The sequence below is a fragment of the Meriones unguiculatus genome, chromosome 5 (assembly GCF_030254825.1).
Source record: "Meriones unguiculatus strain TT.TT164.6M chromosome 5, Bangor_MerUng_6.1, whole genome shotgun sequence".
In the NCBI taxonomy this organism is placed as follows: domain Eukaryota; kingdom Metazoa; phylum Chordata; class Mammalia; order Rodentia; family Muridae; genus Meriones; species Meriones unguiculatus.
This window is the reverse complement of record NC_083353.1, coordinates 104,238,285-104,263,998: the sequence shown is the minus strand read 5'-3', so window position 1 is coordinate 104,263,998 and position 25,714 is coordinate 104,238,285. Positions and strand designations below refer to the sequence as shown.

At 51.0% G+C, this 25,714-nt stretch overlaps 2 protein-coding genes across 17 annotated transcripts; one reads left to right on the top strand and one right to left on the bottom strand.

Moving 5' to 3' along the window:
* The first annotated feature begins 242 nt into the window (after nt 1–242).
* On the top strand, nt 243–8,717 carry Rpusd3 (RNA pseudouridine synthase D3). Of its 4 annotated transcripts, XM_021637670.2 has the most exons (9): nt 243–402; nt 659–798; nt 1,397–1,441; nt 1,535–1,634; nt 2,309–2,416; nt 2,493–2,577; nt 2,764–2,887; nt 3,227–3,366; nt 3,926–4,345. In XM_021637670.2, exons 1-9 carry the CDS (start codon nt 302–304, stop codon nt 4,130–4,132), a joined length of 1,050 nt encoding a protein of 349 aa, XP_021493345.1. In that variant the 5' UTR covers nt 243–301; the 3' UTR covers nt 4,133–4,345. The 4 variants fall into 4 exon arrangements, with proteins under 4 accessions (XP_021493345.1, XP_021493347.1, XP_021493346.1 ...); XM_021637672.2 differs by lacking the exons at nt 3,227–3,366; nt 3,926–4,345 and adding an exon at nt 8,155–8,717; XM_021637671.2 differs by lacking the exon at nt 1,397–1,441.
* Nucleotides 5,127–24,850, bottom strand: Ttll3 (tubulin tyrosine ligase like 3). 13 transcript variants are annotated; one of them, XR_009591911.1, is made up of 16 exons: nt 24,405–24,847; nt 24,127–24,218; nt 22,544–22,712; nt 22,310–22,407; nt 20,807–20,935; nt 19,977–20,091; nt 18,999–19,103; nt 17,293–17,488; nt 14,637–14,821; nt 13,119–13,187; nt 12,454–12,697; nt 10,559–10,994; nt 6,617–6,881; nt 6,028–6,104; nt 5,626–5,852; nt 5,310–5,446 (listed from the first exon to the last, which is right to left on the bottom strand). XR_009591911.1 is itself a non-coding variant. In XM_060383920.1 (15 exons), the coding sequence occupies exons 1-15, from the start codon at nt 24,802–24,804 to the stop codon at nt 5,189–5,191; spliced, it is 3,237 nt and encodes a 1,078-aa protein (XP_060239903.1). In that variant the 5' UTR covers nt 24,805–24,850; the 3' UTR covers nt 5,127–5,188. The 13 variants fall into 13 exon arrangements, 12 of the variants coding, with proteins under 12 accessions (XP_060239903.1, XP_060239902.1, XP_060239908.1 ...); XM_060383920.1 differs by having other exon boundaries at nt 5,127–5,446; nt 5,626–6,104; nt 22,544–22,709; nt 24,405–24,850; XM_060383919.1 differs by having other exon boundaries at nt 5,127–5,446; nt 5,626–6,104; nt 24,405–24,849.
* Nucleotides 24,851–25,714: the final 864 nt, after the last annotated feature.

The window sequence follows — 25,714 nt, the reverse complement described above, 5'->3', positions numbered from 1 at the left end:
TCAGATTAAAGCTCCTGAGAATTGAAACGACAATCTGCAGGCTAGCTCCTTTTTATTCTAAGACACGTCTTCTACCGCGAGTAAATAACTCTGCCTCGGGCCTCCGTTTTCCTCAAAGGCTGAGCCCTAAATGGCACGTTTTCTTGCACAAGCTCAGATTTTTCCTCCACTGAGCTCCGCCTGCTCGGTGCTTTGATTGACAGCCCACCCGACCAATCGGCTCACAAAGAATGCACGTCAGGGGAGGGGAGTGGGAGGAGCAGTCCCTCGGATACGCGTGCGTAAAGTGCTTGCTCACGTAATGGGAGCCCTGCGAGTTTGGAGTTGGGCTTCTGGGGTCTGGCGGCCAGGCCTGGGGACCTGCGCACGGCCGAGGGATGCAAGCTTCGGCACCGAGGCCCGGTGATTATAACACTCCACTTCCGTGTAGTGGGGAGGCTAGAATAAGGGGATGGCAATACGGCATTCAGATCAGGACATGGGTTCTCATCCCGACTGTGCTGTGATCCTTGGCGCCCTGAGCCTCCGATGCCTCTTCTGTAAAGTCTTGGGGGGCAGGTGGACATCACCTGGCCCGGGAGTTCTAAGGCTTTTGTAAGAAGAGGCTGGGCTAGGCGGGGTGGACGGGGGAGGTACCGGTCTCTATCCTGTATCTCAGGCGTCGGCCTAAACCTCAAGGCTCCAGCAAGCGCAAGGACCAGGTCGAAGACCAGCCCTTCCCGGGGCTGCTGCGGACCGAGAACCTCAGCCAGGAGAAGCTAGCTGACGAGCTGAGGGCAGCTGTAGTGGATCAGAAAGGTGAGGGGAGCCTGCTGCTCCTGGGCCACCGACACCCCTGGAGCCGCTATCTGCAGGCGCCCAGCCTGCAGTCACTTTCCCTCTCCTAGCTTCACCGCCCTGAGGACAGGCGAAGGGAAACTCCGCCCCACCCAGCGTTCTGAGACTTCTGAGTGACAGTAGTATTCTGTCGGAACAGGCTTTGGGGTTAGTTATAGCTGGGGTCTGAAAGCAGCGTGCCTCTTGGTCTAGGTGGCTAGATGGCTGCTCTTGCAAACAGCCAGCACTCAGCACCCACATGGTACTTCACAACTGTCTGTACGTTCATGCAGCTTCGCAGGATTGGTTTAAACAGTGGCTCCCACCTTAAGAGATCAAGCGTCCTCGTGTGAGAAATAATGAGGAATCACTGCTGTTTCCGGGTGTGGTGGCCTGGGAGTAGAGGCAAGGAGGATCAAGGGGACCACACTTAGCTATAAGCAAGTTTGAGGCCAGCCTGTTTGTTGGAGTCCCTGTCTCAGTCAAGGACTGTAGGAGGGGCGCACATTATACTGAGACATGTTGGAGCCGCTGCGAATGAACGCCTAGAACAGCAGTTGCAAAGGTTTTTGCTTTTCAGGACCTCTGGTGACACTGAACAAGCCACAGGGTCTGCCTGTGACAGGTATGGGCATGAGCAGGGAGGGAGAGGCTGCCAGGGAGAGGAGATGGTTGGGTGGCGCTCTGCCAACCTATCTTCTCCCTCCTAACCTCTCAGGGAGACCGGGAGAGCTGACGTTGCTGTCTGTGCTGCCACAGCTGAGCCAGGCCCTGGGGCTCGGACACCAGACGCTCCAGGTTGTGCGAGCACCTGGAAAGTAAGTGATGAGCGCGTGCATTATATACAGCCACTGTACATAAAAGTCTTACAATGAGTGCCTGGTACATGGTAGACCCTGGGACATTGGTGCTAACTTCTAGGGCATTTGGCTCTTTCTCTAGGGGCCAGAGCAAAGGCCTTATGACTTTGTTTCTCAGGAAGTCTGGACTCTAGTCCTGATGTTACTGTTTGGCCTTAAGCTGGTGTTCCTTTAATTTTGGGGATGAAGGGGCCACCCTTATAATAAAAGATTTGTTTTTAAGAAATTTTCCCCCTTTGTTTTTTTGAGACAGTGTTTTCCTGTTTAGCCTTGGCTGCCCTGAACTTACTTTGTAGACCAGGCTGGCCTCGAATTCACAGAGGTCCACCTGCCTCTGCCTCCCTGGGTGCTGGGGTTACAGGCGTGCGCCACTGTTCAGGGCTTCAAAAGATTTGTTTTCAGTTAATGTGAGCGTTTAGCCCACATGTGTATCTGTGCACCAGTGTTTGCCTGGTGCCCTCAGAGGCCAGAAGAGGGCACCAGATCTCAAACTGGAATTGCAGACAGTCACAAACCATCGTGCGGCTGCTAGATGTTGGTCCCGTGCAACGGCAGCCATCTAGACAACCCCCCACACACGCCTTTTTTTTGTTAGACCAAGAGTCTTTATGTGACTTGTTCCCTTCTTCCAGGGAGGCTTCAGGGCTTGTACTCCTCTCCAGCTGTCCCCAAACAGCAAGCCACCTGCAGAAGTTCTTCGCCTACTCAAGGAGAGCCCAGAGGCCCACAGCCACCTACTGGTGAGAGGTGCGGGGTGACTGTCAGTGCTAGGGAAGGTCCCAGCTGGCTGCTCTGAGACCTTTTTCCCTTTCTCAGTGCTGTCACTGATGGCATCCCTGAGCCTTCTGAGGGGTCAGTCCACGTGGCTCTGAAGCTGGAACGCATGGATGGCATCGATCTTGTAAGTCAGAGGCCAGCAGGGAAGAGTCATCCTTTCGGGTTTTGCCGTACAGAGGAGTCTGGGCTGGTACATGGGGTGGCTAGAACTGCTGTCCCCTAAAAGGCAAGTGACTGCTGCCTTTACTGAGGCCCTGCCCTAAGTCTGCTTAGGACAACTCTGTTCAGTCATTCTTGTCTGGTACCCTAGGCGATCCCAGTGAAGTCCCCATCTCGAAAGGACATCCTGGAAGGTGTCAAGAGGACCCTCAGCCATTTCCAAGTGGTGGCCACGGGCTGTGGCTGTGCCCTGGTCCAGCTGCAGCCACTGTCAGGTGGGTCTGAACAGTACTCTGCCTGGGAGGAAGGTGGCGCTGAGCAACAGCCAGGGAGCATCTGGTGGACCCCCAGGGTCTGAGAGCGGGCTCAGTGGGAGGCAGCAGTTTTGGGTGCACGCCCAGTCTAGCACCCGCCACACATCCTTGTTCTCAGAGGCTTCGGTTCTGTAGGGTCGAACCCGCAGGCTGGGTGGGTTATAAGCAGCCGTTGTCCTGATCTGCGCATGGGCTTGTCTGTGGATGCAGAGGACACCTCACAGATCCAGAGGCTCTAGGGAACGGGGTCAGTACTGCACGGTCAGGAAGAGCAGTGCCTCCCAACCCCCCGTCTCTCAGTCTTCCCCAGTCAGCTGCAGGTACACATGGTTCTGCAGCTCTGCCCAATTCTCGGAGACCACACCTACGCAGCGCGAGTAGGCACCGTTCTTGGCCAGCGCTTTCTGTGGCCAGCCGAGACTACCAAGCCCCAGGGACAGGTAGGTCCCCAGGCTCATATGCCTGCTCTGTGTGGGTTGAGAGAGCTGTGTGTCCCCAGACACCAGGCAATATTGGACTAGGAGGCGGCTGGCTTGGCCTCTGGGGCCACTTGTGTCCCTGTGGTGCTGTGTGGCTCAAACAAATGCCATACTCTCTCAGACCTTCTCTCCATGAGCTCAAGGGGGGGGGGTAGCTGGCCTCTAATAGACCCTGAGGTTCAACCATCCTTTTGAGTGGGTTTGGGCATCATTTCCTCCTGTGCTGAGTCCAGTGAATGGGAGTGAAGCCAGCCACCTGGGAACCAAAGAAGAGGTCCTTTCTGGCTAGAAGAGGAGAGTGGAGGTTTGTGTGAATTGGGGCTTTGAGGTCTGTGCACATCCCCTCCCCTCCCATTGGCCAGAGGTGTAATCGCATGGCTTCACTGAAGACAACTTGCCTGCCTGTGGAGAAAACTACTGCAGTTGCAGACGAGGGAGGTCCTACAGGTCTCCCTCTGTGTCCATCAGAGCTGGGTGCTCCTCTGGCTGGAACTCAGATGGCCGCTGTCTCCCCTCCCAGGTCCTGGATGAAACCCTGCTCAGACGCCTCCGCCTGAGTCCTTCCCAGGTGGCCCAGCAGCCCTTGCATCTGCACCTGCACCGCCTCCTCCTCCCGGGCACCAGATCCAGGGATCCCCCCAGTGAACTTCTGGCACCCCTGCCCCCTTACTTCTCTCGGACCCTGCAGTGCCTGCAGCTCTCCCAACAATTAACAGGCTGTCTCTGACCCCCGGTTGGAAATGGAAATAGAAAGCAGAAGGGCTGTGGCCCAGCTTAAGGATAGTGGGGCAGTGAGGTTGGTGCTGAGTACAGTCAAGGTCCTGGGCTCCTTGGTCTGACAAACCTAAGATCAAATCCCAGTGAGGCCACTTGCTTGCTGTGTGGCTTTGGGCAGTTTGACTTCTCTCTGGACTTAAAATAATAAAAGTTCTACCTCACAGGCTCATTTACCAAAAATAAGAAAGCAGATGTTCCCCAGGGACTCTGCTCTCTGCTCAGGTGAACTGTGGCCGGGTTAGGAGGTGGCATCCGCTCTCCTCCTGGCCAGGAAGTTTGTTTTTGCGACTGGGTCTTTCCATGTATCTCTGGCTGGACTGGATGTCAGAGTGTCGCCCACCTCTGCCTCCTCCTGAGCACTGGGATGTCAAGTGTGAACCACTGTGCAGGATGAGCCCTTCTGACTTCAGAGGACGCTGCCCACTGAATTTCAACACCCCGCTTTGCCAACACGTTCACAGGCAGATCTGCTTTTGGAGGGCCAGCAGCCAAACCTTCTTGGGGAGGGAATGCTATGGGTCACTTAGGTGTGTTTTTTTGGGTCTTCTAGTTTTAGGAGGCTGGATTTCCTCCTCACTGAGGGAAGGAACAGCCCTATACTCTCTAGAGAAGGCTTGAGGTTTAGGGAAAGCCCATGTCTTGTCAATGATGTTCTTTGCCCATCAATCAGAAGCCATTCTGTTAGCCCAGCTTGTCTCTGGGAGGGGGCCCTTCCTGATAGTTAGCCTTCCACATACTGCCATTTGGTCTCAGGCAGGCCATGTTCAGACTCAGTTTCCTCATCTGTATAGTGAAGACTCTTCCCCGACCCACCCTAAGACTTCCTGCAGAGAGAGCTAATGCCCATTTACTAGGTGGGCGTTGTGGCCCTTGCTGATGGAGGCCCTGATAAACAACTCTTGTTCTGAACCTTGCCTCAGTTATTCAAACCAAACCCAGAGAACTTTACTTAGCTTTTTTTAAATTATTATTATTTGATGCTGGGTCCAGGATGGGGTAGCGAAAATCAGAGCAGGAGTTTCTCTAGCCTCATAGCCCCCTTGGTCCTCAGTCTCTGGGACTTCAAAATAAAAGTCAAGGGATTGGAGAGGCTCAGCCACTTGTTGGGGTATGCCTCAACCCTGGGTTTGTCGAAGAGTTTGGCCTTGAACTTGCCTTTGGCCTTGACTTTCCTGTGGGTTCTAGGAAGAGGTCCAACTTCAAAGGGCAGAGGATACGAGGCACATCCAAAGTGGGGGCCTCGAAGGTGCAAGGGAATAGCAGCCTCGGTGTAAAGGAGGGGAGGGAGAGAGATGATCAGGCCTTGGAGCAGGGTTCTGGAGAAGACAAGCCCTTCCCTGGGGCGCTGCATGGTCTGGGTTCTGCCCTCTGCCTATGCCCTTTAGCTGGGATCCCACTGCTCAGCATTACCCTCCAGGGTGTGAGGCATAGCTCTAGGCCCACCTTTCCTGGCTTCAGCATGCTGGGTGCCACCTTGAGGTCAGAGTGAGGTGGTAAGGACATCAGAACCTTGGCAGTAGGTAGAGTCATCAAGGCCTTGCCTGTGGTTGACAGAGCCTCAGAGCCCACCAGCTGGCCATGCTGCAGTCTGAGGACCTGGCTCTGGGGTCGGAGCACACGGGGAGAAGGCAGCCAGGCCTTGTCATAGATGCTAGGGAAGTGGGAAGGGTCTGTGGGAGAAGGGAAGCCGTGAGGATCTGAGCAAGGCCCCAGGCTAACCCGCTGTCCCCCAGGGTATGTGCAGAGGCAGGGGATGGGAGGCAAGTGCAGATGGAGCCCCTCCCAGCGCCTCCTCCTCCTCCTCCAGAGGTAGTGGAAAGACATAGGGTTGGGGTTCCAACAGACCTGGGTCTGCATACAAACTCTGCCCCTTCTGAGCTGTGCAACCTCAGGCAGCGTCCTTATACTTCCTGCTACCTCGGCTGGAAAATGGGGATAATAGCACCTACCTCACCAGGGTGTTGTGAGGGCTTAAGGGAGCTGGGTTGGGGAGCGAGAAGGGCATTGTGGTAGCGCCTTTCCCCAAAGAAGTATGAGGGCAAAGGCTGGCTAGAGCAGCAGCTGAGGTGTGGACTCCGGGAACGCGCACTCTAGAACCAAGCCTTGGCATCGTCTGGGCTACCTGCCTGGCAAGGTGACTACTTTAGAATACTCATTTGGTTGTATATTTAAAGATAATTGGTGAGCAGTGTTCATACTTGCCATCACTGGGGGCCTTTTGGCAGGAGGGCAAGCCCAGTTACTTGGGAAAGGCTTGGAGAACAGGTAGAAATGGCCTTAGTAGCACTGGGGTATTTGGAGTGCATAGTATTACCCCAGGCCTCATGCTGTTTCAGAACCTTCGACCTATTGGAAATGTGGTCCACCCTGATACTGGGGGGCTCCCACTTCTGGATGGTGAGGCAGACCAGGGTTGTGGCACTTTTTGGCTTGCCTTTCTTCCCCTTTCCAGGGACCGAGATGGTGGCAGTAGAGTCTTGCTTCTCAGTGTGTCCCGAGCTCCTGGCGCAAGCGTCTTTCCTAGAAGCTGACCTGTAGGTAGGGGACCCTGAGTCCTTGCCTTCCCCAGAGCCTTGCTGGGCCAGCAGATGAGGGAGTGATGAGCGGACCCCTGTCCGCCGATGACTCATGGGCTTCTTGATGGTAGAGCCCTCCACCAAAAGCCGGATTCCCACATACTGGGGCACCTCTACAGCAGGCTGTAGGCAGGAGAGAAAACAAGGCCATCTCAGATACTAGTGCTGGAATCAGGGCCCAAGGCAGAGGTGAGAAACAGGAAGCCTCCTCTATTTTCAAGGGGCCCAAGGGACCTACAAGCCACAGACCTCTAGGGAACAAGAAGCCAGGGAAGCAGAGAATCATAGCCGTGCAGACAAAGCCACCCCACTACCCATCCAAGGCAACCTCTGGTCTCTGTTAGAATGCAAGTGGTTTCTGACTGTGGGTAGCCAGAGATGGGCAGAACTGAGCCATGGCTTTTCTATGTGGCAATGTAATTTGCATTGTGAATACCAAGACGAGAGAGGCCTTTAAGGTTAGAGTAGCCTCTTCCCCCTACACCCAGAAACAGGGTTTCTCTGTGTAGCCTTGGCTGTCCTGGGTTTGCTTTGTAGACCAGGCTGGCCTTGAACGCACAGAGATCTACTTGCCTCCGCCTCACAGAGTCCTGGGATTACAGGCGTGTGCCACCACACCAGGCTTAGAGTAGCTTTCTAAGAATAGGGACAGTGATAAGCAGTTGTGAGCTTCTGGACTTGGGTACTAGAACCCAAAGTTGTGTCATCTTTAAGAGCAGCAAGTACTTTTAACTGCTGAGCCATCTCTCCAGCCCAACTTATTTTCTTTAGAACTTATATTGTCTATGACAGTGGTTTTCAACCTTTAATACGATTTGATACAGTTCCTCATGTTGTAGTGATCCCCAACCATAAAACTATTTCATTGCTACTTTATAACTGTAAAATTTTGCTACAGTTATGATTATAATGTAAATATCTGCTATGCAGGATAGCTGATATGTGACCCCTGTGAAGAGGTCATTTGACCCCCAAAGGGGTCATAACCCAAAGGTGGAGAACCACTGGTCTGCAGCATTTTATTATTAGCAACAGAGAATGGACAGATACAGAAAGTACTTTGTAATTTTAGAAGAAGGGACAGTGTTGAGTTGGGTAAAGACACTTGCTTGAGTTCAGTCCCCAAAACCAATGGGGCAGAAGGAGAGAACTGACTCCCACAAGTTGTCCTCTGACAACCGCACCCATATATACACAGACTCCAACACAATAAATAATATAATAAAAAATGATGCCAGCCACCTTAGCCCAAGTCAAACTTGGCACCAGGAATTAGCAGTCAGGTTGTGCCTTGTGACAGTCACATGAGGTGCTCAGCACCACTTCTTAAGTGTTCTTTGCCAAATATCTCTACCCTGAGCCCCATCAAGTTGTTGACCTATCTTCTGCTTTACAGGACTCTCAGAGAACAGATGGAACACCACAAGGAGACAATCAGATAAAACAAAATGTGGGACAGAGCTACAGGCCAGCCAGCTTGGCCTTCAAAGGACCAGGACGCCAGGAAGAAAACAGCAGAGCTATCTGTCCTAGATCAAAGGAGATCAGGGAGACAAAGCCACCAGTGTAGCCACCTTGGGTACATGTCAGCCCTCAAAAACAAATCAGCAGTAACCTGAAAAAAAAAACCTCACGTGCTTTTGCTAAGCCTGGCTCAATCTCTCCAGGCACCTGGCTACTCAGCTTTTCTGTTGTTTTGAGACAAGGTTTCATGTAGCTCAGGCTAGCCTCAAGCTTACTATATAGCCAAGGATGACCTTCAATTCATCCTCCTGCCAGGTACAGTGGCACACACCTTTGGTCCCAGCACTCAGGAGGGAGAGGCAGAGGCAGGTGAGTTCAAGGTCAGTCTGGTATACAAATACAAAATAAGGCCCAGACAGCCGGGACTCTTGTTCTACAGAGAAATTCTGTCTCAAAAAAAAAAAAAAAAAAAAAAAAAAAAAAAAACAACAACAACCAATCAACCAACCAACCAAACAAAAAACCTCATCCTTCTGCCTAAATCTCCTAAATGATGGGATTACAGGTGTGTGTTGTCATGCCCTGTGCAAATTGTGCTCAATTTTAAACTGCAAAGTACTTCCTCTTCCCCATTTCCTCTGTTCTCTTCCAAGATGACATTGTTTATTACATTATTATTGAAGCCCTGGCTGAACTGACATTTGCTACATCAACCAGGCTGGCTGGGACCTTGTGACAATCCTCCAGCCTCTGTTGCCCGAGTGCTGGGATCATCAGTGTCTATGTATGTGTCTATGGTGTATATGTATATGCTTATCTTTCCTCCATTTACATTTTTTAAGCCGAAGATGTAGCTCGGTGGTACTGCACATGCCTAGCATGCAGGGCCCTAGATTCTTTCCCTAACCCCTAGGGCTAAAGTTCCTAACAAAAACTACACCTAATTGCCAGTTCTAAGCCAGTGTGGTTTCTCAACCTTCCTAATGCTGTGACCCTTTAATAGAGTTCCTCAGGTTGTGGTGACCCCAACCATAAAATTATTTTCATTGCCACTTCATAACTCTAATTTTATGACTGTTATAAACTGTGGTGTAGATATCTGATATGCAAATGGTCTTAGGTCCCGTGAAAAGGTCATTTGATAAAACAAAGGGTTCGCAACTCACAGGTTGAGAACCGCTGTTTTAATAATCAGAACTGTAAGAAACATGAGACCACTTAGGTTACATGGTTGGTGTTTTGCTTTCCTGTAGTAAATCTAGACCTCGAATTCTAGCTGAGAGATCCTACCTAAAATTTGCTCTCAAATCCCTTAAAAACATTCTTTTAAAGTTGTGTTTGTTTGTATGGTTGCTGTTTTGAAATAGGGCCTCACTCTGTAACCGAAGCCTCTCTGAATAAGAGGAGGTATAAGGTGGGAGTCTTACGTCCAGCTCTGATGCTAATCTAAGTCTTTGACTGGACTGGGAAAGCCTAGGGTATTTATAAAGCATGCCCTGGTGTGTCCCTAAGGGCGTTTCTAGAACCAATTAGTCCATAAGAGCTTTGGCCTAATGGATGATGTCATCAGTTGGTGGATTCAGAATTCTGATAAACTACTGGGAGACTATAGCACTGTGGAAAGTGAAGCTTGGTTAGATATTTTATTGCCAAGCTGGGTTGGTGACTCATACCTATAACCTTAGTACTTAAGAGGCTTGAAGCAAGAGAAATGCTGTGAGTTCCAGGCCAGCCTAGGCTATATAGAGTGAGCCCCTGTCTCAAAACCTAAAAAACAACAACAAAAAAAATGTTTTTGGCTGATTAAAAAAAAATTCCTGTAACTTATAAAATAAGCAAGATCAAATCTGCTTTTGGAAAAAGATGAATAACACAATAATTATTATAACAACAGACATTACTAATTGACTCGACAGGCCTTTGAGTTGATGGAGCTATCATCAGCCTTCCTGGGCAAGCAGAGTAGCTAAAGCTGTTCTCTGTGTCCTCTTGTCTAGGCACCCTAGCAAAGCCCTGTGCACAGATAAAACCACTTCCTTCTCACAGCACAGGAAGGAGGAGCCAGTTAGTTTTATTTTGCAGACAGGAGGCTAGAGGCTTGAAATCTCAACGGGAAACCGAGGAGATCCCGGAGCCTCTGAAAATATCTATGAATACAAACTCATGGCATTAATGACCCTCAGAGAACAGTAACCTCCAGGTCAGAAATGAGACAGGCCAGAGGGAAGTGTCTGTGTGAAGCCACCCTGTGGGGGTCGGGCCGGGAACCCAGGTCCTGACCGCTGTCACAGTGCTTCACCCTGGGGTTGCCTGTGGGAAGTGCCGTGGCGTCTCACCTGCTTATAGATGAGCTCAAAGGCTCCCGTGTCACAGCTGCGGTCCAGCCGACGGTCGATGACCACGCGCAGCGTGTCTGCTTGCACACCAGCACAGAGGCGAGCGGTGACAGCTGTGGAAGGCGCCATGGTGGGACTGGCATTGATTTCAATCAACCAAGGTCGGAAGTCTTCCCCAAACACGAAGTCGGCCCCATAGAGCTCGAAGCTGGCCTTCCGGCACTGGACAGTGTCTTGGGAGGTCTGCAGGGCGTGGATCACAGCGGCCTTCATGCCAGGCACAATGATATTGGACCAGGCATTTGGGGCGCCCACCTCCTGCAGGTGTGACTGAAACCTCTGGCTGGACCACATGTTGTCTAGAGGCAGCAAGGGGTGCCGGTGACTGGAGGCCTCCAAGTGTCTCTGGATGGAGTTGTTGCACAGGTGCACGGAGCTAGAGTGGGACAGAGACACAGACTCAGCCCTAGAGCCCCACACCCAACCTCAGAGCTGCAGAGTCCTGGGGTCAGCCATCCTGGTGAGCTCAACTGAGATGGGCCTCTGCTGGAAGATCAATAGGACAGAATACCTCCAACCCCTTCACCTAAGGCCAGGGCCAGTCATTATTTGGAACTCTCGGCTGTTGCAGATGAGCTACAGTAGCAAGCACTTTGGGCCTAGTCCCAGGTCACCCTTCCTGTGTGGGGCAGGGAATAACACAGGGAGAGTATGACCTGGAGTCAATGGTGGCCATCTCTCAGCTTTACCACTAGCTGTGGTATCCCAGGCAAGCCACTGAACCTGCTTGCCTCACATCTCTAAAATGGCAATATCCCGCTTCATCTTGTTTGAGAAATGACATGATACAACCCAGCAGAAGCACTGATGGCATGAATCTACACTGTAACACTGCTCCAGCCTTCAGATGTGGAGACTTTTTCTTTGAAATGGTCTCACATAGGCCAGGCAAGATTCAAACTCACCACTGAGAATGACAGTTTACACCGGATTATCCTGCCTCTGCCTTTCAAATGTTAGCATTGCAGGCATCTAATACTGGCCTGATTTGGGCTCCTGTCTTGGCCTCCCGAGTTCTGGGATTACAGTTAAGAACTACCACACCTGGCTTGTTTCATCTTGAGCGGGGGTTTTCACTACACAACCCAGGATATCCTCAAACTCACAATCCTCCTATCCAGCCTCCCAAGTGCTGGGATTACAGATGTGGATCCCTGTGTCCTGCTGGAAACGGAGGCGTAAGTAGTTTTTAACTTCTCCAGAGGCACACAGCTTGATGTTGCATAGATGGAATTTGAACCAGGCCTCACCAAGGTGAGGTCTTTCTTCTCATCCCGTGAGCAAACCACAAGTTGCCTTTCCTCTCTCAAGTTTCTTTTAATCTGCCTTTACCCAGATCGACATTTTCTTTGTAACACATCACCCTCTATCCCAGCAGTTTTCAACCTATGGGTCGTGACCCCTTTTCACAGGGGTCACCTAAGACCATCAGAAAACATACATTACAATCTGTAACAGTAGCAAAATTATACTTATGAAGTAGCAACAGAAATAATTTTATAGTTGGGGTCACCACAACATGAGGAACTGTATTAAAGGGTCACAGCATGAGGAAGGTTGAGAACAACTGTTCTAGTCTGTTAGTCATAATTACTCAAGCTCATTGCTAAGATGTAAGCCCTCGAGAGCTGGGATCTTGTTTTGTTCATTTCTGTATCCCAAGGGCACCCTGTCGGCAAGCTCCTGAAAGGTGGAAAAATGGGTGCTGGTGGAAAGCCTGCCTCCCCACCTGTAGAGTCTGTGGTCTGAAACCCAGCCTGGCTCTAAGAGTCCACTGCTCTGTCTGCTGACCTCCTCAAGACCGGGCAGTCGGGGGAGGCGGAGGGAGGGCTCACTTGTCCAGGTTCTTCAGGGAGAAGGGCTGCGTGGAGAAGCGGATGTAGCTGTCTCGGTAGAACCAGACAGTGAGTGGGTTCCAGTCAGTCACCAGGAACCACTGTCTCAGGTCAAACTTGGTGCCGAAGATGAGCAGGGGCCGCTCGATGTACTTCTGCACAATCCACTTGCCATCCTTCATCATCATGGAGTTGCAGTCCACCAGCTTCAGCATCTCTTCCAGGTGGTCCATACACACAATTCCTGAGGGGGGAGACGAGGCAGTCAGGGACCGAGAGGTCAGGCCATGCTTGGGAGAAGTGCCACAGGACCATGGGTGTCCCGTTATAAGCTCACATCCCTACAGAATCCGGACGAACCTTAAAAATAAACTCTCGGGTGGGATTGGGAGGGAAAAAGGGAGGGGGCTATGGCTGGGATACAAGTGAATGACCTGTGATTAAAATAAAATAAAATAAATAAAATAAAATAGAAAAGAAAAGAAAAGAAAGAAATAAACTCTCATCCCCACAGAATACAGCTGAACCTTAAGGCTGCTCCCCACCCCAGTCAGAACCATCTTCCCTCTAGCAAAACAAAGATTTTTTTTTTTTAATTGTAATTAACTGTTTAACCGGGGGTGGGGTGGGAGCTGGAGAGGTGGCCCAACATTAAGAGCACTTGCTGTTCTTGTAGAGGGTCCCAGCACTCTTATGGCATAAACTCCAGTTTCCAGGTGATCTGGCCCCCTCTTCTGGCCTCCATGGGCAGCAGGCACACACACAGGGCACACACGTACAAGAAGGTAAGACACATGCACATAAAATTAGAAGAGAGATAAGGGCATGATGGCTCAGTGGATAAAAGCACTTGTCACAAGGCTGACTGCCTGAGCTCGGTTCCTAGAACAGAGAGAGCCCTGTAAATTGTCCTCTCATATCCTGTTGACCATGTACATGTATTATTTTTCTCCAATAATTAAGAGACTAGGAAACTGAAAGGCATACCAAAACCTCCCACTCACTGTCCGGGGTAAAGCCAGCTGCTGTGCCATGAGATCCTATGAGAGCTTTTCATTGCACGGCTACCTGTGCCTTGCTTTCATAGGCTCCGATGGAGCTCAGCAAGGTGAGCTGAGCCTTAGCAGAAGCCACCTCACCTTGTTACTTAGCCACCTGCACAACTGACTCTGGCTACAGCTTCGCATATCCAAGGACGAGTCTTTTCTTACCTTTGTTGTTTTTTTGTTTTGTTTTTCGAGACAAGGTTTCTCTGTGTAACAGAGCCCTGGCCATTCTGGACTTACTTTGTAGGCTAGCTGGCCTTGACATCTTTCTTCGCTCTCTCTCTCAGACAGGGTCTCACTATGTAGCTCTGGCTGTCTTAAAACTATGTAAGCCAGGCCGGCTTACATAGATCCACCCACCTCTGCCTCCCAAGTGCTGGGATTATAGGCTGGTGTCACTATGCCCAGCTTGCTTATCCTCTCTCGCTTTTTTCATCCTTTTATTTATTTTGTGACAGGAGCTTATGGAGAGTTCAGGCTGGCCTCATGCTTACTGCATAGCCAAGGCTGGCCTTGAACGATGCTTTTGCTTCTACCTGGGACTATAATCAAGTCATTGGGGCACAGATGCTCTTTCCTTTTTATTTTTATGTGTATACGTGTGTCTTATGGATCTCCTGGGACCAGAGATCCAGTCTGTTCACTCTGTGACACTTCACTCACCTGTACATTTACATGTAGACTTTTTTTTTCAATAAAGAATATCATTACAAGCTTTCTATCTCTCGGGAGGCCTTCTGCAGTCTTTAAAGGCCGGGCTGAAGCTGGGCTCTCCTGTGCACACAGTGGATACTCTGAAGTGATTCAATGAAGGGGAGGCCCCAGAAAAGGACTACTACAGGTAGTGGGAGGCAGAGAAATCAATGCCGGTGGGGTGACCCCCCCACCGACCAAGCACCGCTGAGTAGCAGGTCTGAGCTGCATTTAGCCTTTACCTGACGGGAAGCCCTGGTGCCATCCCCACTGAGGTAACTGAGGTTCAGAGAGGCGAACTGACTTGTGCAGCGTCATACAGCACGTTAGTAACAGGGCTGAGATTCAAACCTGGCAGTGGGGCAGTCTCTGCACGATTAACCTCCTCGGCTCCTAGTAGTGGATAAAGGTACTAAACCCTGGAAGAAGAGGTTGCTCCCCCACCTCGGCCACGGGACTTGGCTCCCGGCTTCACGATCCAGATGTTTCGATCGCCTTCCATCTCTATCTGGGGTACCACGGCCTGAAGCTGATGCAGGATGTCTTCAGAGCGCTGGACCTGGGTCTCCAGGTATTTGAGTTCTGCTCCTTCACTGTGTGGAGACAGTGGGACTTGGGGTGGGTGGGGGCTGGGACCAGATGAGAGGATAGGATAATCGGAGACATACCCCTCCCTCATCCCCTCCCCCAGCTGTGCTCTAAACTGCTTTGGTCACACCTGTCCCTGAAACACTACATAAGTCTCCCCTTAATTCCCATCATCAAGTCACCCAGTGCCCGATAACCTATCCAGACCACACCCCACCCCATCTATACTCCATCTTTTGACCTCTTCATTCCTAATGAGGACGGGGTAGCACTCACTAAGCCAAGCACCCTGCCAAGGACTTCCCATCATCCCCCTTTATCCTCTCAGCAGCTCTCTAGGGAAATATTAACTAGCCAGCTTTAGGGAAGTATAAACTGAAGCTGGAGAAGCTCAGGGGCCTGTCCGAGGCTACAACACACCAGGTAGCGTGACTGAGCCAGGGTGCAAAAATATGCCTGACTACTTCCTTGTCAATGTCCAAAGGTGCGTTCAGAGCTCCACACTCCTAATCTGGACTTAACACTAGTTGAGAATCAGTCCTTTCTCAGCCAGAGCCTGCTCGGGCTTGACTGTACCCCACCTCACCATGATTTGCTTCCCTCCCATCATGCACCCTCCCACGACAAACATCCACTTATTCAGCTAGGCCTTTCTAGTGTGTGGTGCTGGGGCTTGAACACAGAGCCAGCTCGGCTGAGCACACATTCTCCGAGCCGCAAGTGGAGCCTGCAGGGTGGTCAGCTGCGGGGTGGGGGTGTTCTCTGATGTGCCTCACTCTCCAACTCAACCCCTGCCACTCAGCAGGCCCTCCCCAAAAGTCTGCTGACTGGATGATTTGGCTGTGCACACACTTGGGAGGAAGCTGGCCTAGACATACAAGGATTCATGGGAAAGGGGGGCCTGCTCCTTACAGGATGGTCAGTGTCCTCAGTGATACGCCGCCCCAGATGGCTGCCTCATTTAAACTTCTGGACAACAAAGATGCCTCCCTGGGAGGCAACCCTGACCTCACTTTAGCACCTTGACTTCCACCACAGTTAGCTTTCTTCTTATGAGAGGCATCAAGAATTCCACAGGGTTGTTCCTCTGACAGCCATAGCACACAGTGGCTCTCATGCACACCAATTGAAGAAAAAGAGAGGAGGAGGAGGAGGAGGAGGAGGAGGAGAAGGAGAAGAAGAAGAAGAAGAAGAAGAAGAAGAAGAAGAAGAAGAAGAAGAAGAAGAAGAAGAAGAAGAAGAAGAAGAAAGAAGAAGGCTGCCTTAGGGCTGGGGTAGCTCACTTAGTAAAGCACTTGCCTGAAGCTGGGGTCCTGAGTTCTACCCCATCACTGTAAAAATGACAAGTGGCTTTATGTTTCCTGCCACTAGAGAAAAGCATAGGATTACCTTGCTGTCATTTTCTGCTATTTAGAAAAAAGACCCTAGTTATTTGCTACAGCGGTGGGTCTTCGGATTACGTCATTTATTCAAAGTTTGTTCTGTTTCTCTCTGTTCACACCACCCCCACTTTCGAGACCCTCAGTGCTTCCACCTGGCTTGCTGCAAGCCTCCCACCCAAGTGTGGTGCCCCTGCAGAGCTTTGGCTCTGGAGCCTGGCACACCAAGTGCTCGCCACATTCTTCTGCTGCCAGATAATGCAACCTGCCTCCACTGCTCAAGAGCCTTTGCCCAAAGAGTGCTCCAAAACATCACCCCTATTCACTCCCTCCCCAATCCTCTTGTTATTGGGTGGTGGTGGTGGTGGTGGTGGTTTTTCAAGACAGGATTTTTCTGTGTAACAGCCCTGAATGTCGTGTACCTGCTTTGTATACCAGGCTAGCCTCAAACTCACAGAGATCTGCCTGCCTCTGTCTCCCCTAATGCTGGGATTAAAGGTGTGCGCCACAGCCCTCTTGTTCACAGTTAATGATTCTGAATTCCACATCAAGGAAACCTGTTAAATTCACTGTGTTTAACTGGATGTTTTCCAAATGGGACTAACCCCAAAGCCTTTTCTTGTGACATCTATTTCCTTCCCGTGGGAATCAGCATCCTGTGTCACACAGTGACAAACAGCCTCTAAGATGAACTCTAAATGCCTTAGGTTCCTGTTTTGTGCAGACACTATAAGCCTATAGCTGAGCCTACAATACAAATTATCCTGTCTCATACCATTCTCCAAGGTGGATGCTATTTTTAAATCTATTTTGCATTTAAGAAAAAAAGTATGTTCAGAAAGCTCAGAGATGTTTCTGGGGTCATAGAGCTTGGGAGATGGAAAGAAAGAAAGAACTGGAACTTAGGTCTACTGACAACCTACGCTACCACCTTGGGCCTATGCTATGCTAAGGTGGGAAAAGTGGATTGGACTCTCTCGTGGAGCCAGTGGGAGCCTCCTGAGGGTCCCTGAGGATAAGCAGCCAGGAAAAAAAGTGGTGGGGTGGGGGTTAAGCTTGGGTTGTGCTAGATGGAGAGAGTCTGACTGTAACCCCTGCCCGTGCCCATAGCCCTGCCCCTGCGGGGCACTTACTGGATTATTTGGTAATAGCGCTGGAGGAAAAGGTTCCAGCCTTCAGGGCTGAAGTACAGTGGGGCACTGGGGTCCTTGTCGATGTCCTTGTGGGCTATGCTGCTAAGGAACTCCTCACATGCACATAAAGCCTCATCCACCAAGTCTGAGGACACTGTCACTGCCCTTTTGTCCTGCTTCTTGGGATGTATGTCTTCTGCAGAGAGAGAAGGGACCTGTAAACAGCCCATTTTTGAAGCAGGTATGGTGACACATGCCATCTCCCTTTGCTGACCTGAAGCCTATCACTTACCTGAGACCCAGTGTGAACTCAGTCCCCAGCCGCCCTGGGACATGCCCCTTCCTCCCCTGAAACTGCTCTGAATTCACCTGCTGTCCTGGCCTCCTCTGTCCCTGCACCCTCTCACTTAACTAAGGCTCTAGTGTAAATGCCAAGCTTTCTAGAACACCCTATCCCAGCACCTACCTGCAGCTCTCTATCCCTGGGGGCCCTCTGACACATCTTTGGCCCTACAATGTACCTCAAAGCCTTGGCCTAGGTGAATCCAGATACACATAGCTTCCTATATCCCCTCTGGATACCTGAAATCTATCCCCTCCCCTCTCTCAGAATCCTCACCGACATCTATAGCCCATAAGCCATAAAATGCTAACGTACATGGGCAAACGGAAGCACTCAGCTGGAAGTGATCCACCAGCCCCTACCCTGGAGGAACCGATGCCCGCTCATGACCTTGGCTTAGCCCTTTGCCCATTTAAAAACTCTGACATGCAAACAAGCCCTCAACAGCCCACCTGCAGCCTGACCTCTGCTTGACCTCAGCACACATTCAAGTGCAGGGTCTCTGGCCACAGAGGGTGCCCTGTGGGGTCAGATTCTGATACATAACTGCCTTTTGGGTACCTGATCCACCTAGGTCAAATGACAGCAACAAAGTGCATGTGGGTTCCCTCTGGAAGATCCAGGGACTTTTCTCCTTCCAGTAAAACTGCCCATTCCTTCCCAGAGTACAGCCCCCAGTATTTCAGCAGAGGGGTAGGGGAACAACAGGATGGAACAGCAGGCAGAGAATTCCTATGTCTCCTCCCCTCTCCCAGATGTCTCCTATGTGCAGGCACAGGGTTTCTTGGGGACATTTACATGTTTCTGTGTTCCTCTGCATTCTCTCCAGAGGACTTGAAGCGGTCCTCACAGGCAGGGATGGGGTGGGGCCACGAGATCTCAGCCTGCCTCTCTAAAGTGGCCAGTCAGGCCCATTAAAGGGCTCAACAATTAACAAATGGACAGGTAGACAGGTGTTGGGGTAGGCGCAAGGATAGATCTCAGGATGATAAGTGGTGAACAGAGAATGGACAAGCAGAAGGGAAGACGGGCAGCTAGGCCTGTGCAAGGGCAGGAAGGAAGGTGGGAGCAGAGAGATGGAGATGATGTGGAGAGGACGGCATGGCAGGTGGCTGAAGTGATAGGCAGGAGGCGGCCAGGTGGGAGATGGTTGAGAGAATGAACAGACGGGTAGCTGGCTACGCAGGTAGACGGCAGGGCAGATAGGGCTGAATGCTATTCATAGACGGGATGATGGACTGATGGACAGACAGGTTGGTGGCAAAGGCTGCAGAAGGTCAGATGACTTAGACACTCGGATGAAGTGAACAAGCGGATGGCTGAGCACATAACAAAGGGAGCGGGGGGTAAGCGCAGCACTCACCGAAGGCCTCCTCCTCTCTTGCATACATGGAGATGGAATGTGACTTCCCTTCCAGCTTCACCACCAGCTTGAGAACGTTGCGGGCAGCTGTCAGCCAGAAGTCCTCTGCTCCCAGGCGGGGATACCCTGCTCAGCCCCCAGGCTCCAGGCCTCTCCTGGTTCTGGAACCTCACCATGGCTTGCCCCATTTTGGATCCAGAACCTTATTTGTATGTCTCACTCTAGCACACCTGGCTCCTACCCCAGCTACTGAACATAAGACAGTGTGGGCAGCCTGTCTCTAGAAAGTGACCTGGACTGGTTTCACTCCTTTCAACTTTCTTTTCTTTCTTTCTTTCTTTATTATTATTATTATTATTATTATTATTATTATTATTATTATTTTGAGACAGGGTCTTACAGTTTCAAGCTGTCTGGCTTAAAACTCACTATGTAGGACAGGGCTGATCTCAAATTTGTGGCCATCCTGCCTCTGGTTCCCCACAGTGGGGATTACAGGAGTGACCCACCACACATAGCCTACTTTCTCCATTTCTGATGCTTATTCTAACCTGAGAATCAGACCAAGGCCTAAATTCTATCTCAGGTTTGGAACATAATTTAAAAGCTGCCAGCTGATCTGGATCCAGATTCTGAACTTAGAACCCACATTGGAGCTGGAACCAACTTTGCCTTAGAGGCCCAGAGCCTTTTGTAGAACCTGGTCCATGCTGCAACTTATCTGGACTTCAGACTAAATCAACCCACCAACCTCTAGAACTTGCTCTAGGGTACAAGCCTGGCTCCCTAGGCTTCTATAGATGCCAGGCTTGGCCAAACTAGGAGGCTCACGAATGGAAGAGCCATTAGTGGGAGGAAAGGACCGGGGTTACAGAGGAAAGTCTACTGAGTAGGTAAGGGCAAGAGGGGAGGGCTGCTGTTTTCTACTGTGGGACAGACAGAATGAGGAAGACAGGCATGGGGCTAGAGTCCTCTTACCTATGAAGGCTTTCTTGTCATCCTCTGCCCCCAATCGATAGCATCGTGGGAAGAAGGAGTCAGCGTCAGCCTCATCAAACCATGGCAGATTCCGAAGATTGAGACAAAGGCCCACCTGTGGAGACAGCTGCTGAAGCGCTGGGGGGGGGACCCAGAGCACGTCAAGGGGCTCCCCCACCTGCAGCGTACGTCCAGGCGCTCAGGAAGACTCTTCCTGGAACCTCCAACCCACTTGTTAGGTCTTACTTGTTAGCCATCTCCAGGTTTGCCCAACTCAAACGGCCCCATGTCCCTCCACCTGCCCCTTCCCATCCATGCTCTCCCCAGGAGGCCTCTAGAGTTCACACCAATGGTGACATAATACAGCGGTTCTCAACTTTCATAATGCTGCAACCCTTCACTACAGTTAGTTCCTCATGTTATGGTGACCCCCCCCAACCATAAAATTCTTTTTATTGCTACTTCATAACTATAATTTTGCTACTGTTATGAATTATAATGTACATATATGATATACAGGATATCTTATATGCAACCCTCCTAAAGGGGCCTTGACCCACAGGTTGAGAACCATGGCATAGATGCTGGTAAATCCTTCATCCTCAGCACAACCTTAGACTACAGGCTGTGTTGACATCCTCATCTAAAGATGAGGAAGTGGAGGCTTGGAGAGGCGGAGCCACTCACTGAAGAAACCCAGGTAAGACTCAATAAAGGTGTGAACCCAAGAATATCTTGTGTTCCCTGCAGAATCTTCTCTGACTGCTAAGTCTGGCAGGAAGCAGGGCTGCCAATCTGAGGGCTGGTGCTAGCTTCCCTGGGATGCCTACCTTTGTTGTGAAGGACCCTGCTCGGGCATAGTGGTTTATCATCTGATCCTTGGAAAGGAGGCGACAATCCAGCACATCACGCCTCGTAGTCCAGATGAGGTAGGGGGTCTCATTTCGAACCATGCGGGACTGGAGAGAAGGGGAGGAGATGGAGACAGGGGGACAGGGGACAGCTTCTCACTGCCCAGCTGTACAGAAAGGAGAGGAGCTGTCCAAGGTGTCCTCTCGACTCCCCATCTCTGAATATGTCATGAGAAGTCATGTGCTCCAAAAAGCTTACGCTGGGTTTCCAGCCTCCACTTGGCCCCATGTCACTCCCGAGGCAGTGGCTAAGCTGGACACCACGATGATGCCACACCTTGCTCTGTGACCATTAGTGATGTTCCCAGTGGAAGTGGGACCCAGACCCATGATGAAAGGAGAGAATCAACTTTAGAAAGTTGTCCTCTGACCTCCATATATGTATGTAGTATGTGCAGACCCATACCTACCTACATACATATCACAGACAGAGAGAAAGAGGGGACCAACATAAAATAAAGGAAGAAAAAGAAATGGCAATTTCATATACTTTACTTAGTCTGGGAGGGGTCACACTCTGAACTCCAGTGTCGTCTGTCTCTTCACCATTCATACCCTCCACACCAGCACAGCAGCCTCTCTCAAGTTTTTGTGTGCATATTTTTGTGTATAGGAATATGTGCGTTTGTATGTGAGTATGTGTGTGAGAGCATGTATGCACGTGTGTGCATACAAAAGCCAGAGTACCGTCTGGGGTCCCCCATCCATCTTTTTGTTATTGTTGTTTTAAAGGATGTATTTATTTCACACACATGGATTTTATTTTTTTTTTGCCTGCAAGATTATCTCTGTACCAAAATCATGCAGTACCCAGGGAGGCCAGCAGAGGGTGTCAGATCCCTTGGAACTGGACTTACAGACTGTTCCGAGCCCTCATGTGGGTGCTGAGAATCAAACCTCTGAAACAGCAGCCAGTACTGTTGACCCCTGAACCATCTTCCAGTTCCCCATCTTGTTTTTACCAAAGGGTCTCACTGGACTGGTGCTTGCACAGTACACTATGCTGACTGGCCAGCAAGCCCTGGGGGTCCACCAGTCTCTAGCTCCTCCCCAGCACTGAGTGCTTTTTACCACCACATCTGGCTTTTCACATGTGTTCTGTGGAGCTTGAACTCAGGTCTTAACTCTACTGAAGGACATACCATCTTTCCTTGTCTCTTGGCTTTTAAAGCCATTTCTTATAGCCTTCATTTGCCAAAGGCAAGAGGAAGAGATGAGCAAAATAGTCTGTTCTTGGTGGGGAGAGACATTAGAGCCACGTGAGTCCCTTACCGCTCTGTGTAGATCTCTGTGCCCATCATTAGAAAAGCAATCTGTTTTCCCAGACTGGAAGCTGGGATTCCGAGAAGGACACCCAACTGAATGTTCTCTGAATAGAAGCCTCCCACCTGCCCTGTCTTGCACTAGTCCCAGAGTCCTCACCATCAAAGCATGCGTCCCTTCTAGGTCATCAAATTCCAGAAAACTATTGAAGTCCAACAGCTGTGTGTCCCGAAACAACTCGTTCTCGTCTTCTTCCTCTGTGGATGTGGAGGGTGACGCTGTGGGACTGTGTCTGTGTCCCACAGTCCTCTGAGGTCTCAACCCTGGACCAGCAGGAAGCAAAGGAAAAGGACTCAGGAAGGACAGCTTGTGCACAAGGAGGGACCTACTCACCATCCTCCGTGGCATCACTATCACCCATCACTGAGCTGTCTATGTCCTTCTGGGCTGGCGGTGGGACGGTGCCTGGGGGATGGACCATCTTCTTTTCTACCCAGCCCCTCTGGCGCAAGAGACACCGGATCACTGGATATCGGCCATGAATCATAAAGATCTTCTTCTGCTGTAAGGTCAGAGGTACGGACTTGCTTCAGCATGAGCCATATAGGAGGTAATGGTGAACCAGACAGGATCTCTGCCTTCAGGGAATTTTTATATCCCGGTAGGAGGCAGCTTATAAACAAGGAAAAAATTAAACATGTATAGCTAATAGCCACTGAATACCTATTATGTGGTAAGCAGTTACATGAGCCATTAAGAACATTTGCATTTTAATTACATACTAGAGGTGCACAGAGACTAAACAGTTTATCTAAGATCACACAGTAGTTAAGTGACACAGCAGAGATTTCTCCCTTTCTGTTTGGTGCTGGGGATTGAGCCCAGGGCCTTGCACATGCTAAACAACACATTTTATCATTGCTCTTCCCAGCCTCAAGAGTAATACATGGTTTCAAGGCAAACCAGGAAGAAGCCATGAATGCAGAGCTGAACAAATGGCAGTTCAGGCAGAGTGGGGGTAGCAAGTGCAAAGGCTAGCTAGAAGTCAGAAGGACCTGAGAGGCTAGGGAGAGCTCCCAAGAATGCAGCGAGTATGACTGGACTGTGAGGGGCCCCACAGACCTTAAAATTTGGCCTTGCCATTTATACGAGAGGAATGAAACAACAGGGTAAGGGAGGAAGCAAATGAGGCTCTATGAGTTTGCATGCCACTGCAAGGGGAGTCAACGGGGAGGAGGCAAGCACAGAGGCAGATCCTCAGAAGGCAGCCATGCTCTGAGTAGTTAGAATGAAGGTGGCAATGTGGACACTGGGGAGGAGGTTCTGGGCCTGAGAATAATTTTGGAGGTGTGGATGATGGATGAGTTTGCTGATAAATGGAAGGAACCGGAAGAACGGATTTCTGGCTTCTGAAATAAAGATGGGGAAACCAGGATACCGGGAGGATGGCCAAACAGGAGTAAGGTTTGAGATGCAAGTGTGAGATAGTGGTGACACAGAACAGAGGGGCTAGATCTCCAGGGTGGGGCCTGGAGACAGGAAATGGATGGTACAGGGCACAGTGTGAATCTTGCCTCTCAAGCTCAAGGAGATGGGTGCATGGAGAGGGATCCTGGGAATCGTGAGAAATCCTCAGAGGCAGCGGCCAGGCAGCAAGCAAGGGAAGCTAGTGTGGAGTCTGAGACATACAGCACCCCAGCAGGAGAAGGCAGTTAAGGGCTGCAAATGAGAGTGATTTCCGACGGAAATGGGATAGAAGGGCAGGGAACCAGGGCTGAGCATGTTTTAGAGTACATCCCCAAGGACAGACAATTCAACCAAGACCATGGACCTGAAGAGGGACTAATGGTGGGGGCGGGGAACACTTACAGATGCAGGTGTTTGGGGGGTCAGTCTTTCTTTGCCTTTTATGGATTTTTTTAAGGATATGAGAAACTAGAAAGAGTAGCTACCACCACCACTCCATTCCCTCCGACCTTGACGGCTCTTTCTACGTGGATTTTGGCGTTTCTGAGTCGGCCCATGTGTTGAGATCCCTTGGAGAATCCTCTCCAGAGGAGAAGGGAATCTGTAGAGATGGGGAGCAGGAACACAGAAAGCTGGGGGCTTGGCCCAGGGACTTGTCCGTCTTCCCTTGCCCCTACACTATATCCGGACGCCCAACCTCCAGAGCTTCCCAGATTGAGGTCCACCCTCGCGGCCTCTCCCTGCAGCCGCCAGGGTGTCAGGGCTGGCGGGCCGCTCTGTGCCTCACCATCAGGCGGCTGCAGGGCATCAGGCAGGTACTCATCCAGGGTCTGGGGGACCAGGGAGAAGTCGGGATGGGGATCCGCAGTGCTGTGAGCAGTGGGCAGGAACGCCTCGCGGGCAGCGCTTAGGTGGCGCACAGGCAATGGGCTGCAATCCCCAAGGCTGTCGCCGTAGTCTGACCCCTCGGGCTCGGCAGAGGCGGGCCCAAGCCATTGCAGCTTCCCTGGTGGCCGGAACTCGGAGCTGCATGCCCAGGGCCACTGAGACGGGGAACTAGGGCGGAGCTCAGGCGGCTGCGTCTTCCGGTGCCAGCTGCACTCCGAGCCGCCCTCCTGGCGGAACCAGGCGGCCGAGGGCCCCAGCTGCCCCACGCTCAGGAGAAGGGCTGCGCTGAGACCCGGCATGCGCCTCTCGCCAGGCTCCCAGGGCCCCAGTGCGCACCTCCGCCCAGGCGCCCCTTGGGCCCCGCCCTCCGTTTCTTGTCTCCTAGATACCGTTGCCCAGGCACAATCAGACTCAGGTGGAGGACTCCAGAGCCGCGGAGGGCCTTGGGGAAGCTGAGTTACTTTTAGAGACCTTGGCTCTGAGCCTCACTTGCCACACACCCTTGATGAGCCAGGCACTGAGGATGGACCATCAGAGTTCCTTATCTGTGCCTTTGCCCATACACTAAGACTCTGGGTAAGGGCTGTTAAGTGGACCCTGACCTCATGAAGCTTACAGTGTGTGGAGAATAAAAAACTAGCGAAAGAAATAAAAAAAAGGTGCCGATTTAAGGGAAGCGAAAATTCAGTGAGCTGAGAGGGTTTCCTGAAGGTAAGGCAGTTAGTTAGGGACCTCAGGTCCTCCTCTGGTGACCAGTTAAGCTGGTGTAAATGCAAAGGAGATTGGAATTATATTCTAGCAGTGGGCAGTCTCAGCAACTGTCCTGTATTGGCTGGGAACCTTTCTTCTTCTCTCTCTTTTGGTTTTTCGAAACAGGGTTTCCCCGTGTACCCTTGGCTGTTCTTGGCTCGCTTTGTAGACCAGGCTGGCCTCAAGCTCAAAGTGATCCACCATCTTGTCTCCCAGAGTGCTGCAACACACCGCCAGCTTTGTTTTTCAAAACAAGGTCTCTCTGTAGCCTTGGCTGTCCTCAAACTTGAGATCCACCTGCCTCTAGACTGGGATTAAAGGTGTGTGCCACCATGCCCACCTGAGGCTGGAAACCTTTCTTGTGGGAACTAGAGGCAGCTGGTGAGGCTTGAACCTGGTGAGGCCAGATCAGCCTTGAAGGGCCTGGCTTAAGATGACAGTAAGGTCTTTGGGGATAAA

Excerpts from the sequence above, each read along its gene's own strand:
- Rpusd3 (XM_021637670.2), top strand. The coding sequence starts at position 302 with ATGGGAGCCCTGCGAGTTTGGAGTTGGGCTTCTGGGGTCTGGCGGCCA. Across the intron at positions 403-658 it reads AGCTTCGGCACCGAGGCCCG|GCGTCGGCCTAAACCTCAAG; the intron begins GTGATTATAACA and ends CCTGTATCTCAG. Across the intron at positions 1,635-2,308 it reads GTTGTGCGAGCACCTGGAAA|GGAGGCTTCAGGGCTTGTAC; the intron begins GTAAGTGATGAG and ends CCCTTCTTCCAG.
- Ttll3 (XM_060383919.1), bottom strand. The coding sequence starts at position 24,804 with ATGCCGGGTCTCAGCGCAGCCCTTCTCCTGAGCGTGGGGCAGCTGGGG. Across the intron at positions 17,489-18,998 it reads AAGAGAGGAGGAGGCCTTCG|AAGACATACATCCCAAGAAG; the intron begins GTGAGTGCTGCG and ends CTCTCTCTGCAG. Across the intron at positions 12,698-13,118 it reads TGGGACCCTCTACAAGAACA|GAATTGTGTGTATGGACCAC; the intron begins GCAAGTGCTCTT and ends CTCCCCCCTCAG.